The 12,632-nt window shown below is 42.1% G+C and overlaps 1 protein-coding gene across 5 annotated transcripts in view; it reads right to left on the reverse strand.

The window, feature by feature from the left end:
• Nucleotides 1-756: 756 nt before the first annotated feature.
• The window catches only part of tmem181 (transmembrane protein 181), a 47,848-nt gene continuing 35,972 nt past the window's right edge, over nt 757-12,632 (reverse strand). For all 5 annotated transcript variants that reach the window (XM_033025399.1, XM_033025401.1, XM_033025403.1 and 2 more), the window contains exons 13-17: nt 9,852-9,903; nt 8,898-8,980; nt 7,412-7,501; nt 4,872-4,938; nt 757-2,499 (exon numbers count right to left, since the gene is read on the reverse strand). In XM_033025399.1, the coding sequence (XP_032881290.1) occupies nt 2,421-2,499; nt 4,872-4,938; nt 7,412-7,501; nt 8,898-8,980; nt 9,852-9,903 (371 nt within the window). In that variant the 3' untranslated portion in view covers nt 757-2,420. The remainder of the gene's footprint in view (nt 2,500-4,871; nt 4,939-7,411; nt 7,502-8,897; nt 8,981-9,851; nt 9,904-12,632) is intronic.

Genomic DNA, 12,632 nt, shown 5'->3' on the forward strand with positions numbered 1-12,632 from the left:
GCTGTTCATCTAAAATCAGTACCTCTTTCCTGTTTTTCCCCCATATCCCTTGATTTCACTAGCCCCAAGAGCTAAATGTAACTTTCTCTTCAAAATATCCAGTGAATTGGCCTCCACTGCCTTCTGTGGCAGAGAATTCCACAGATTTACAACTCTGCATGAAGAGAGTTTGTCCTCATCTCAGTCCTAACTGGCCTACCCTTTATTCTTAAACTGTGGTTCTTAAACCCCTGGTTCTGAAATCCAACATCGGGAAAATTTTTCTTGCAGTTACAGTAAGTGAAAATCTAGCAGGCAAGCAGGATGCTTTCTCCAACCACCCCCATTTGAAGGCCACTATCTTCCACCGTTTCTACCCAGTGCTTGGTACATACTTCCAGCAGCCACTGGTTGTCCTTCAGGATGCACCGAGCCGCAGCCTGACCCATGCTGGTCACTTGGGCGAATTCGGCAGAGACTCTCACGGCAGTGGCGCAACGCTTCCAACACCTCAGACGGCCCGGGACTCTTGCACTGAGGCTGCTCCATGGCCGGAGCTGCAGCTAGCGACTCGCCAGCCCGGCAAACACTCGCCAGCCCGGCAAACACTCGCCAGCCCCGGCACCCCGTCCGCATCTGTCCCCGCCGCTGCTTCTGCATCCATTCCTCCCTCAGCCCCGGCTCTCCAACACCCACGGCTGATGCAGTTGATATGAATCTGCAGTGAAGACAGTAGGCCTCACTTTGTCTCCCTGAAGCGATTAGACACCACAAGCGGATTTTGAATTTTTTATGTCAAAGTGCCCCCTCCTTTTCATACAGCAAAAGAGTTTTGAGCTGGTAAACTTGAAAAAATGTAGGTAAATTGCATTGGAAACTGAGTAATTAGACTTCCCGAGTGCACACTGCAACGATCATGGACAGAGCATGTGTTACAGTTCCTCAGTGCAGCCACAAATACACCTTGCTCAACTTGAATCAACCCAAAGGTGAGATTCTGCCAGAATCCTGCCTTTATTCTCTTCTCAATCAGCAGCAAAAAACAATCAGCTGCTCATTCTTTTGAGCTTTGTAGCTCAAATAGATATGAAACCAAGGTGGCAGATGTGTCTACTTTGCAAATTTGCTTCAATTAATAAACTATTTTATGTTCCTGAGGGATACAAGTTTATTCCTTCTCATGAAAGGAGTAAAAAAAAGTAAATTTAAAATTATTTGCATCCTCCTTGCATTGCACTATATTTACAAGTCCAAAATCTGGAATGTCGAATAACCATATATTTGAGTGGCACTGGAATGTTTTCAAAATAAATATTTTCAGTTCTGTTAGATGTTTATTACCTGGAACATTGGAAAATACTGGTTTTTCCAATCAGACCAAAACTTAAATACTTTTGCATGATAAAAATAAATAAGGAAAAATAGAATATATTTAGCTAGGTAGGATTAGGGCAAGGATAGTTAGAGATAGCAATAGTGAGAAAAATTAATTACAAATGGTTATTGTCCTAATTTAGGGCAGGTATTTAGATGTTATGGCAATTATACTCTCTAAAGCAGAACTAAATGCCCTTTCATGATACCAAGAAAAGCAAGTCAGACCATGACGAAAGATACATCCAAAGAAATGTCTGTATGGTTTCAAGTACAGGGCAGTTGAGGGTCATTTACTGGTGAGAAATAACTCCTGTAAACAATAATGCTTTAGTAGTCTGGACAGAGCTAACTTCCCTTTCTGACATTAACTCTTAAATTGTAGTGCCAGGTATTACTTACATAAGTATCTAAAATTGTATCATGTTCTAAAAGAAAGAGATTGAAATTTCAATCTTGATTTACACTAGATTTTTTGTTTAGAGAGTAGCTTTAACTTTATAAAGTACATCATTGTCATAGTGCTAATTCCAGGAGAGCCTAGAATGTCAATCACCGGCCCACAGCTTAATTTATTTATTAGACACTTTTGATTTTAAAACACCATCATAAGCACCATCCAAAATGTTACTTTAAAAAGTTACCTCATTACCCCACTCTAGGGTTTGAACCACCTTGTGTATGGCATCTAGTCTAAAAACAGGCTCACAACACAAACATTCAGATCATTACATTTGTTCATAAGGTATAAATGACTTTAGAAGCTACATGATTTGTTTTCTGATAAAACTGTACACTCTAATTAATCCCCATTGAAGGAAAAAAAAATGCTCATCTTCAACACAGTGATCTGATCCTTCAAGATATCAATGAGGAAAGAACAACTAGATGAGGTGGCAGAGTGTGAAATAATTAAATATTTACAGATGGAGTTACCAGTGAGAGATCTCAGCTAAGAAGATGCCGACATGATAATCAGTTCAAAGTAAATTTGGCTCCATCATCCATTCTCAGAATTTAACAAGATGGATAAGTCCTTGGAATCGATGAGTCCTCTAAGATGTACTTCAATCACTACCAGACTCATCCTGATACTTGGATTTATTGGCACGGCCATTTTGTAGAGGCATCTCTTCATAATCACTCCTTGTAAAGAAAATTCCAAAGTTATGAACCAAAACACAATTTTCAAAAGATCCGGTTTAAACAATCAAGATAGATTAATTGTACATTTTGTACGATCTCAATAAACTGTGAAATACTAGCAAATGTTATTTTAGTAATTCAAACCCCAAACTACATTTGCCTAGAGAGATTTAGTTACACATTTGCCTAGAGAGATTTAGTTACACATTTGCCATATGCAGAAATCGTTTACGCTCGACTATTCCAGACAAAATTACAGATAATAGGCCAAATGCATGGTTCAATGTGTGCAACCTTCCTACCAAGAGCTGATAAACCAATATTCACCACTGTGCTTTTGTTGGCAGAGCTAGCTGTTGCTGAAGAAAATCCTAGGTTTATGACAATCTACAAACTACCAATCCAAATGCCAATTATTATTTTAAAAATGGCACCACTTTATTTTACCAAAACTCATAAAAATCTCTTGCTTCTTCTATAACAACATTTAAAAGACATTTGGACCAGTACAGGGATAGGAAAGGTTTAGAGGGATATGGGGCAAATACGGGCAAGTGAGACTAGTGTAGATGGGGCATCTTTGTCGGCATGGGCAAGTTGTGCCAAAGGGCCTGTTTTCATGCTTCTGACTATGATATTATGATTTTTTTCTTTCAATGGCTGATTTATCAAATACTATTCACCATTAATATGAAAGATCACCTTCCCAATCATTCACTGCCATCACTATGTTCAATTCTGCTAGCATACATTAGGAAACATAGACAATAGGTGCAGGAGGAGGCCATTCAGCCCTTCAAAGAAGGATGGTGATTAAACTAGAAAGAGTGCAAAAATTATTCACAAGATGTTCACAGGAGTAACTCAGCGGGCAGTATCTCTCGAGAGAAGGAATGGGTGATGTTTCAGGTCGAGACTTCTTCAGATTGAGAGTCAGGGGAGATGAAAATTAGAGATATGGAAGGGTACAAAGAGAATGTAAGGTATGAAAAGGACAGATCAAAGCAGACGATGATCAAGGAAATGTAGAATAGTTCATTGTTGGCTGAGGGGAAGGTGACAACGAGCCATACAAACTAAAATTAATCAAGAGGACAGTGAAACTAGTTGGAGAACTAGGGTGGATGAGGGATGGAAAGAGAGGGAAAACAAGGGATACATGCAGTTAAAAAAAAATCAATTATTATACCGCTGGGTAGTAAGCAGCCAAAGCGAAATATACGGTGCTGTTCCTCCAATTTGCATTTGGCCTCACTCTGACAGTGGAGGGGGCCCTAGATAGAAAGGTCAGTATGGGAATGGGAGGGGGAGTTAATGTGTTTGGCAATCGGGAGATCGCGTGGGCCCAGGCGGACTGAGCGAAGGTGTTCAGCAAAACAATTGCCGAGTCTGTGTTTGGCCTCACCGATAATATAGGAGTCAACACCTAGAACAGCGGATACAGTAGATGAGGTTGGAGGAGGCGCAAGTGAACCTCTGCCTCACCTGTAATGACTGTGGGAGTCCTGACAAGATGTTGTTGGGACTGGAGGGCTTGACATACGAGGAGAAATTGGAGAGGCTGCGACAAAGGTTTTCCCTGCAGCAAAGGAAGTTGTAGACCGACGTTGTTGTGGGTTATAAAATCATGAGGGGCATAGATACTCATGGTCACTATCTAGTTTAAAACTAGAGGGCATAGGATTAAGGTGAAAGGGGAAAGATTTAAAGGAGACCCAAGGGACACGTTTTTCCACACAGAGGATAAATGGATAAATGCAATAAGCTGCGATAGCAAGACATAGAGGTGGCTACAAATATTTTAAAGACATTTGGACAGGTTCATGCCGAGAAAACATTTACAGGGATATAGGCAAGCAAATGGGGCCCGCTCAGGAAGGCTTTTTAATTGGTCTGGACAAGTTGGACATTCAACCAAGCCCACTCCAACCTCTGCCCACTTAAAATATCCACATGCTTACAAATCATCACCAGTGATGTATTGTGCAATCCTACAAGTGTGTACACTACAATAGTGAACCTTTATCTCAGACAATACCTCAGATCAAGTGGTGCAAAGAAACAAGAGTGATGTACTTGCAGGCATTCAATTAGTTATCCCACAGGCTGATATACTTGCTCAAATACATCATCAGAACATTTTCAAAACAATACATAGGCATGTGAAGAGTACAAATCCTCTAGAGGATAGTAAAATGTTAAATACTTTATCAAAGATGCTAAACTGGAAATGAACTTTCCTCTTAGTGAGAGCTACCAAAATGAAAACCTTTCATAACTGGATGAAATTTTCTTAGAAAACAGGAAAATAAACGGTTTTCAAAAACAAAGCATGGTGAGAAAACTGTAAATCACGGCAGCACTTCACTCACCCGTAAATAACATCATCATCAGAATCGTTTAACATGGAAAAGGCTGGGTTATCCTTTAGCTGGGATTCTAGGAAAGATAAGAAAGAGCGTTTGCTGAGAATTAGAACATTTTCAGAAAATGAATAAATGTACTTCAAATTGGACAGCCAGGTTTGAAAGGCTTCTCAATTGATCCAATACACCCCATCACAAAGTTTTAATTTCCATTATTCACGATGCAAGAAATGTTCGATGTAAAGGATGCATCGTCTGTCTGCACAATCCATCCCAGACCAAGAAATGCTGTCAATGAAGGCTGGGTAATGGGCTATTGACTGATTTTACTTCATTTACTTTCTAATACTCTCTTTTCAGCTGCCCAGTCATTAGACGCTTGGATCCCCACCATTTCTGCTTGAATGATTGTGTTCTCCAAGTGGAGAAAATATCCATATCGAAGCTGCCTTTGTTTTCCATTATTTTGGATACTCTCCTCCTTTAATTCTTTTTATTTACATTCTTTGGCAATTTACTTGCAACCTTCTCTCTTTTCCAGCTTTTGGCCTTATATAATCAGAGAAACAAAGATAACAGAAACAGGCCTATCAGCTAACCACATTGATATAACTAACATAGCCATCTATATTAATCTCACTGACCAGCAGTTGATCTATAAACTTCTCTTCCAGGCAGTACGATCCAGATTCCAACCAGCCTCTGGTGAAAGAGTTCTTTCTTGGTTCCCTTCCAAACCTCTTAACTTCATTTTATGCCCTTTTTAAAGATCTCTGTTGTGGGGTAAAGTTTTGTACTATCTACTTCATCTATGCCTCTTGTAATTTTTGTGGACCACTATCAGGTTTCCCCTTCAGCCTCCTGTGTTCTAAGGAAAACTAACCCACCCTATCCAATCTCCCCCCATAATTGAAAAGTCCCATTCCAGCCAACATCCTGAGGAATCTCCTTTGCATCCTCTCTAATGTAATCATGTTGTTCCTATAGCGTGGAGACCAGAATGATGCATATTATCCTAGTCCTAGCCAAACCGATGTTTTATAAACATATCATGTTCTGCCATCTCTAACACTCTGGGTCCAAGGTACTTTGAGCCAGAGAGTCAGTTATATAAAATAGAAAGAAGCCCTTCGCCCCATTTTGCCTATGTCTACCAAGATCCCCCATTTATACTCGTCCCACATCCTCTAAACCTTTCCTATTCATGTACCTGTCCCAAATGTCTTTTAAATGTTGTTATAGTACCTGCCACAACTACCTTCTTTGTTAGCTTGTTCCATTTACCCACTACCCTCCATGTGAAATCATTTTCCCTCAGGTTCCTATTAAATCATTCTCCTCTCTCCTTAAACCCACGTCTTCTATACAATACAATACAATTTATTTGTCATTTGAACCTCATTGAGGTTCAAACAAAATGTTGTTTCTGCAGTCATACACACAAGAAAGAACCAAGACACAACACAATTTACACAAACATCCATCACAGCGCATCTCCTCCTCGCTGTGATGGAAGGCAAAGACTCCCATTCCCCTCCCGATGTCAGAGTCAAAGCCCCCGGCGGGCGATGGTAATTGTCCCGCGGCCATTAACGCCGCGCCGGGTGATGCAAGGCCGCGCTCCGGGTCTTGTTGTTGGAGCCCCCGGCGTGCGCTAGCAAAGTCCCACAGCCATTCCAAGCCGCGCCGGGTGATGATGTAAGGCCCCGCTCCAGGTACTCTTCAACCCCGCAACTCGGGCGGGTGAAGTCGCCGTTGCGGAAGCCCCGAAAAGCGGTCTCCCAGCAGGGACCCGCGGGCTCCCGGTGTCACTGTCCAACAGACCTGCGGTAAGCCTCCGAATCTCCGGGGTCAGGTCGCAGCCGAGCGCCACCACAGCTCCACCCGCTCCGAACTAGGCCAGCTCCATGATGGCGAGTAGGTCCGCAGCTCCGTGACTGGAGCCCCAGGTCGATCCTGCTGGAGGCCGCTCCACGGTGGTCGGCCCCAACGACAACGGAGAACCGACAGAGAAAAGGTCGGGTTCTCCGTGCAGGGGATAGATTTTAAAAGTTTCCCCCACCCTCCGCCCCCCACACACATACACAAAAAAAAATTAATAAAAACTACATTCAAACGAGACAAAAAATAATAAAAAGACAGACGGACTGCAGAGGCCGCTGCGACGTGAGTCGCGCCGCCCACCTGGTTCTGGTTCTCGATTCTCCTATCTGGGTAACATACTCCATACATTCACCCTATCTGATAACCAACGTCTTGCATAACTGAATATGTCCTGTGCCCCTATCCTCTTTACTACATTTTATAGATTTATCTCATCTGCAAGCTTTAACACAAGGCCAGGAACATGAAAATAAACATACAAATTGTTCTTTATCGTGCTGGTTAAACTCTATTTAACCAACTGTTGAAAAATGTCTTTAGTGTTTCATTTGATACACGTTGTCAGTGAGTAATCTGGTAAACCCTTAGCATTGAGTCTGTGGCGATGTTCACTCCATGGCTACCCAAGCACAAATGAACACCTTATTTTACGTTACACCTACCATACACAGCATTCTTCGAAGGGGAGTAAACGTATGCCAGCGTGTACAGATAGAAGTTCAGCAGGCCGTAGAAGGACAGAAATTCAGCTGGTAGTCTTCGTAAAGGAAGAGAACCAATGCACAAAAAACTTGTTCTTCCAAACACTGAATTCTCCAACAATAACCTACTGGATTAAAGTAATCTGATAATTGTAAATAAAAACAATTAAGCACAGGAACAGGCAAGTCAGCCCACCATATCTGTGCCGAACATGATACCAAAGTAAACTACTCCCTTCTGCCCATTCGTACTCCATTTCCCTCAAATCCTTGCAGATTCATGTGCCTACTTAAAATCTTCTCAAACACAACCTGCATATCTGTTTCCACCACCACCCGGCAGCAGATTTCAGGCACTCACCACATTGTCTAAATAAATACTTTCCCCATGCATCTCTTTTAAACATTCCTCCTTTGACCTCAAAGCTATGACCTTTAATCTTTGACATTTCCACCCTGTAAAAGGGTTCTGACTCTCTACCTTATCCATGCCTCAAATAAAGTTTGATTAGATCTCTCCTCACCCAAATACCATTCTCCTTTATTAGCTTTTCCCAACGTACTTGGATACCAAAACATAGCTTCCCTTTCTATCCCCTCTGTTATCAAGCTTCCATAAGCTAGGGCACTGCTCGATTCACCTCCATCCCACATTGGACTTTGTCTATGGAGAACGATATTCTGCACTCTGTATCTTCCCCTTCGCTCTTTCCATTGTACTGGATTTTGAACTGATTGCATCTATGTATGGTATATCTGATCTGTTCAGATAGCATACAAAACACAAAGCTTTTCACTGTACCTCGGATAATAATAACCCTAAACCCCAGTCTCCAGGTACCTCAACAATTCTGCATCCTTTACTTTATCCAATTAACATTGACATATCCCCTTCCCATTTCACGTTTCCTGTAAATCACATGCCAGGCTCACAGTCCATGCAGACAGGACAAAGCATAATATCTGTACAGGAAGGAACTGCAGACGGTTTACACCAAAGATAGACACAAAATGCTGGAGTAACTCTGCAGGTCAGGCAGCATCACTGGAGAAAAGGAATAGCTGATATTTCGGGTCGAAACACTTATTCAGACTTAAAGATAGATGAAAGATAGATTTGTTCTGGCTTTCTCTATCTTTCAGTCTGAAGAATAGTTCCAATCCAAAACATCACCTATTCCTTTTCTCCACATATGTTGCTTGACCCGCAGGCTAGGAAAAGAGTGGTTCTCCTTAGGGCCATTTGTGTAGACAGGCGATGTGGGCAAGGATTAGGTAACGTTTCGTGTCGAGATCCTTCTTTAGACTGAGAGCCAGGGAATGGGAAACTAAAGATATGAAGAGGTACAAAGAACAAATGAATGAAAGCAAGCCAAAAGGACAAATCAAAACAATCTCCTTTCTTTTACTTCTATCACACATCCAGATGAAGCACAGTGAAGGATATAGTTCTGGTAGTGAGTGGAGAGCTCAGCCACAAAGTTATCTTGCAGGATGTTTGCTCCAAACCTCAGATATATTATGACAATGCTGAAAAAAAACAAACAGATTTAAGCCAAAACTTTATCTTTTGTATTGTGATAAACAACAATGAAACTGAGAGAAAACACTAAATGACGTTGACACTAAATTAACTCTAAGTTACTGAGAAAAGATGTGGCTGTAACGATCCCTCTTGTAGGCCAATTAGCAAAGTTTTAAAGTGTTAATGTGAAGAGTTTCAGCAAAATAATTTTAAAATCTAGTTTAGTTAGGATTTCAAAAGGAAATCGCTGGAGAAATATGGTCAGAAATCTAACACTCAACTTTTCTTTATATTAAGTAATCCATTTTGTCTCTGGTTAGATCAGACTTGAAAATGAATGCAAAGTTTACCTGCAAATAAGCACCCCCAGCTCTAACCTGCCTGTCACCCTGAACTCATACTAACATGAGTTTGATGAAGACCACCCCATTTTCTGACTGGGTACACTGCAGCTTTCCTCACTCAATACCAAATTCTACATCTTTGGACTACTCCCTTTCTCCATCCGTATGTGTACTTTACTTTAGTACTTTAGAGATACAGCACGGAACTAGGCCCTTTGCCCACGAGTCCGTGGCGACTAGCGATCATCCCATACACCAACCTACACACAATTTGGGACAATTTAACAACTTTCCGAAGCTAATTAACCTACAATGCCTTTGAAGTGTGGGAAGAAACCGGATCACCTGGAGAAAAACCTCAACCAAGGATGGAGTAAATGGAGTCTTTCCAATTATTGTAAGTGGAGTCTCATTAGACAAGTGTACTAAGTCAGATATAATTTACAATAACTAGAAAGCCATACAACACCTAAAAGAGCAATGTTCTCTATTGTATTATTATTTAAAAGGCTCAGCCGCAGATGCCATTTACCTTATTATTAGAACAATAAATGTTAGCCCAGTCAAAAATTTCAGGCGGAGATCTGAAATAAAAAATACAAACATGTACAGTTATTTGTGCAGTATATATCAGATATATACATTGAACATAGAATAATGGCCTTTCGGTCCACAATGTTCATGCCAAATATGATGTCAAGTTAAACTAATCTCCTCTGCCTGCAAGTAATCCATATCCCACCATTCCCTGGATATCCATGCACCTATCTAAAAGCTTCTTAAATGCCACTGGCATATCTGCCTCCACCACTATTGCTGGCAGCGCATTCCATGAACTGTGGAAAAAAAAAAAAACTTGCCCCACACATTTGCTTTAAACTTTGCCCCTCTCACATTACAGCTATGCTCTCTAGTCATTGATATTTCCACCATGGGGAAAAAGGTTCTGACTATCTATCCTCTCTATTCCATTCATCTATATTACTAAAACTCTGATCTTGACCGCTTTTGGCCCGCTGTGCTGCGATTTCGGACAGAACGCCGCCACCTACGGCCGTCATTTTTGGCCACCTCGCTCAGAGCCCCCCACCGCCTTACGGGTGCGGAGGATTTTTCCCATCGATGACAAATCAGGAGATATTAATGTTTTTTTTTTTAAATCACCATTCTCTCTGCTGCCCCTGCTGGAGGGAGGGGGGGGGACTATAATACCAGGATGTGGTGTGTCTCACTCAGTCTCTGCAAGATAGATGAAGCCAAGGGTAACGTCTCTCTGAGCTCTGAATAACACTGAACAAATGTCTACACAACTGTGAGTCCCCTTAATGTGGTTTGAAAATTAAAATATGTTTTGTTTGAAGTAAAAAGGCACTGCCTGCAAATGGTTGTTTGGGTGCTTTGGCTTGAAGTTGAACGGCATTACTTACTGCAAATGGTGGTTTGGGTGCTTTGGCTTGAAGTTGAAAAGCACTACTTACTGCAAATGGTGGCTTGGGAGCTTTAGCTTGAAGTTGAAAGGCACTACTTACTGCAAATGGTGGCATGAAGTTGAAAGGCACTACTTACTGCAAATGGTGGCTTGGGTGCTTTGGCTTGAAGTTGAAAGGCACTACTTACTGCAAATGGTGGCTTGGGAGCTTTGGCTTGAAGTTGAAAGGCACTACTTACTGCAAATTGTGGCATGAAGTTGAAAGGCACTACTTACTGCAAATGGTGGCTTGGGTGCTTTGGCTTGAAGTTGAAAGGCACTACTTACTGCAAATGGTTGCTTGGGTGCTTTGGCTTGAAGTTGAAAGGCACTACTTACTGCAAACGGTGGCTTGGGTGCTTTGGCTTGAAGTTGAAAGGCACTACTTACTGCAAATGGTGGCATGAAGTTGAAAGGCACTACTTACTGCAAATGGTGGCTTGGGTGCTTTGGCTTGAAGTTGAAAGGCACTACTTACTGCAAATGGTGGCTTGGGTGCTTTGGCTTGAAGTTGAAAGGTACTACTTACTGCAAATGGTAGCTTGGGTGCTTTGGCTTGAAGTTGAAAGGCACTACTTACTGCAAATGGTGGCTTGGGTGCTTTGGCTTGAAGTTGAAAGGCACTACTTACTGCAAATGGCGGCTTGGGTTCTTTGGCTTGAAGTTAAAAGGCACTACTGAAATGCACTTACTTCCTGTTTGCACTGTATATTGATTTAAGATAAAACGCTACCACTTACGGCTGTGATTTTTGGCCATCTTACTCAGTCCCCCCTCTGCTGAGCAGGTGCAGAAAATTCTTCCCATCAATGAAAAATAAAAGTGTTATTAGTGTTTAAATTTTTTTGAGAATCTCTCTCCTGTCAATCACGCCATGAAAGCCACACCTTTTCCGGTGGGAGGGGGAGGGGTTATAAAACCCGGAAGTGTGGGTGTGGCTCAGTCTCTGCAGGATGGGGGAGGGAGAGGTCACGACTCTGTCTGAGCTGTGAATCAACTGAACACACTAAATGTCTGTTCTGAACACAGAACTGAACTGTGAGTTTGGTGTTTTGTGTGTTTTATGGTGGTTTCACCCTGCATTAAATGGTATGAAGCTGCATTTGAATTTGGTGGCCTTGCACCCTGCTTGAAGTGGAATGAAACTGCACTTGAATTTGGCAGCCTTGCATCCTGCTTGAAATGGTATGAAACTGCACTTGAATTCGGTGGCCTTGCACCCTGCTTGAAGTGGTTGGAAACTGCACTTGAATTCGGTGGCCTTGCACCCTGCTTGAAGTGGTAGTAAACTGCACTTGAATTCGGTGGCCTTGCACCCTGCTCATAGTGGTAAGAAACTGCACTTGAATTTGGTGGCCTTGCACCCTGCTTGAAATGGTAGGAACATGGAGTTGAATTTGGTGGCCTTGCACCCTGCTTGAAATGGAATTTCAAGGAATAGTCATGAGTCAACTGTCAGCCCACCAGCCGTGAGTGAGCTGCCAGCAGATCAGGCTTGAGGGACTGAACTGCCACCCCAAGAACCCATACCAGCACTCCAGAAAGCCCCCCCACTGGCCACCAATATTGGAATTGGTGGAGAGGTGGAATATTGCGTCGGGGGACCAGCCCTCCCGTGTGAACATGGGACCCAACGGGTCCCACTTAGTCTAGTAATATTCTATACTTTTATCAGGTCTACCCTCATCCTCTGATATTTCAGAGAAAACAATTCAAGTTTGCTCAACCTCCCCTCACAGCTAATACCTTCTCATCTAGGCAGCATTCTGGTAAACCTCATCTGCATCTCCATTGGAATGGATGATATAAAACTAAGAAACTTAATAGAAGATTCAATAACTAACA

Source organism: Amblyraja radiata, chromosome 8 (genome assembly GCF_010909765.2).
Source record: "Amblyraja radiata isolate CabotCenter1 chromosome 8, sAmbRad1.1.pri, whole genome shotgun sequence".
In the NCBI taxonomy this organism is placed as follows: Eukaryota; Metazoa; Chordata; class Chondrichthyes; order Rajiformes; family Rajidae; genus Amblyraja; species Amblyraja radiata.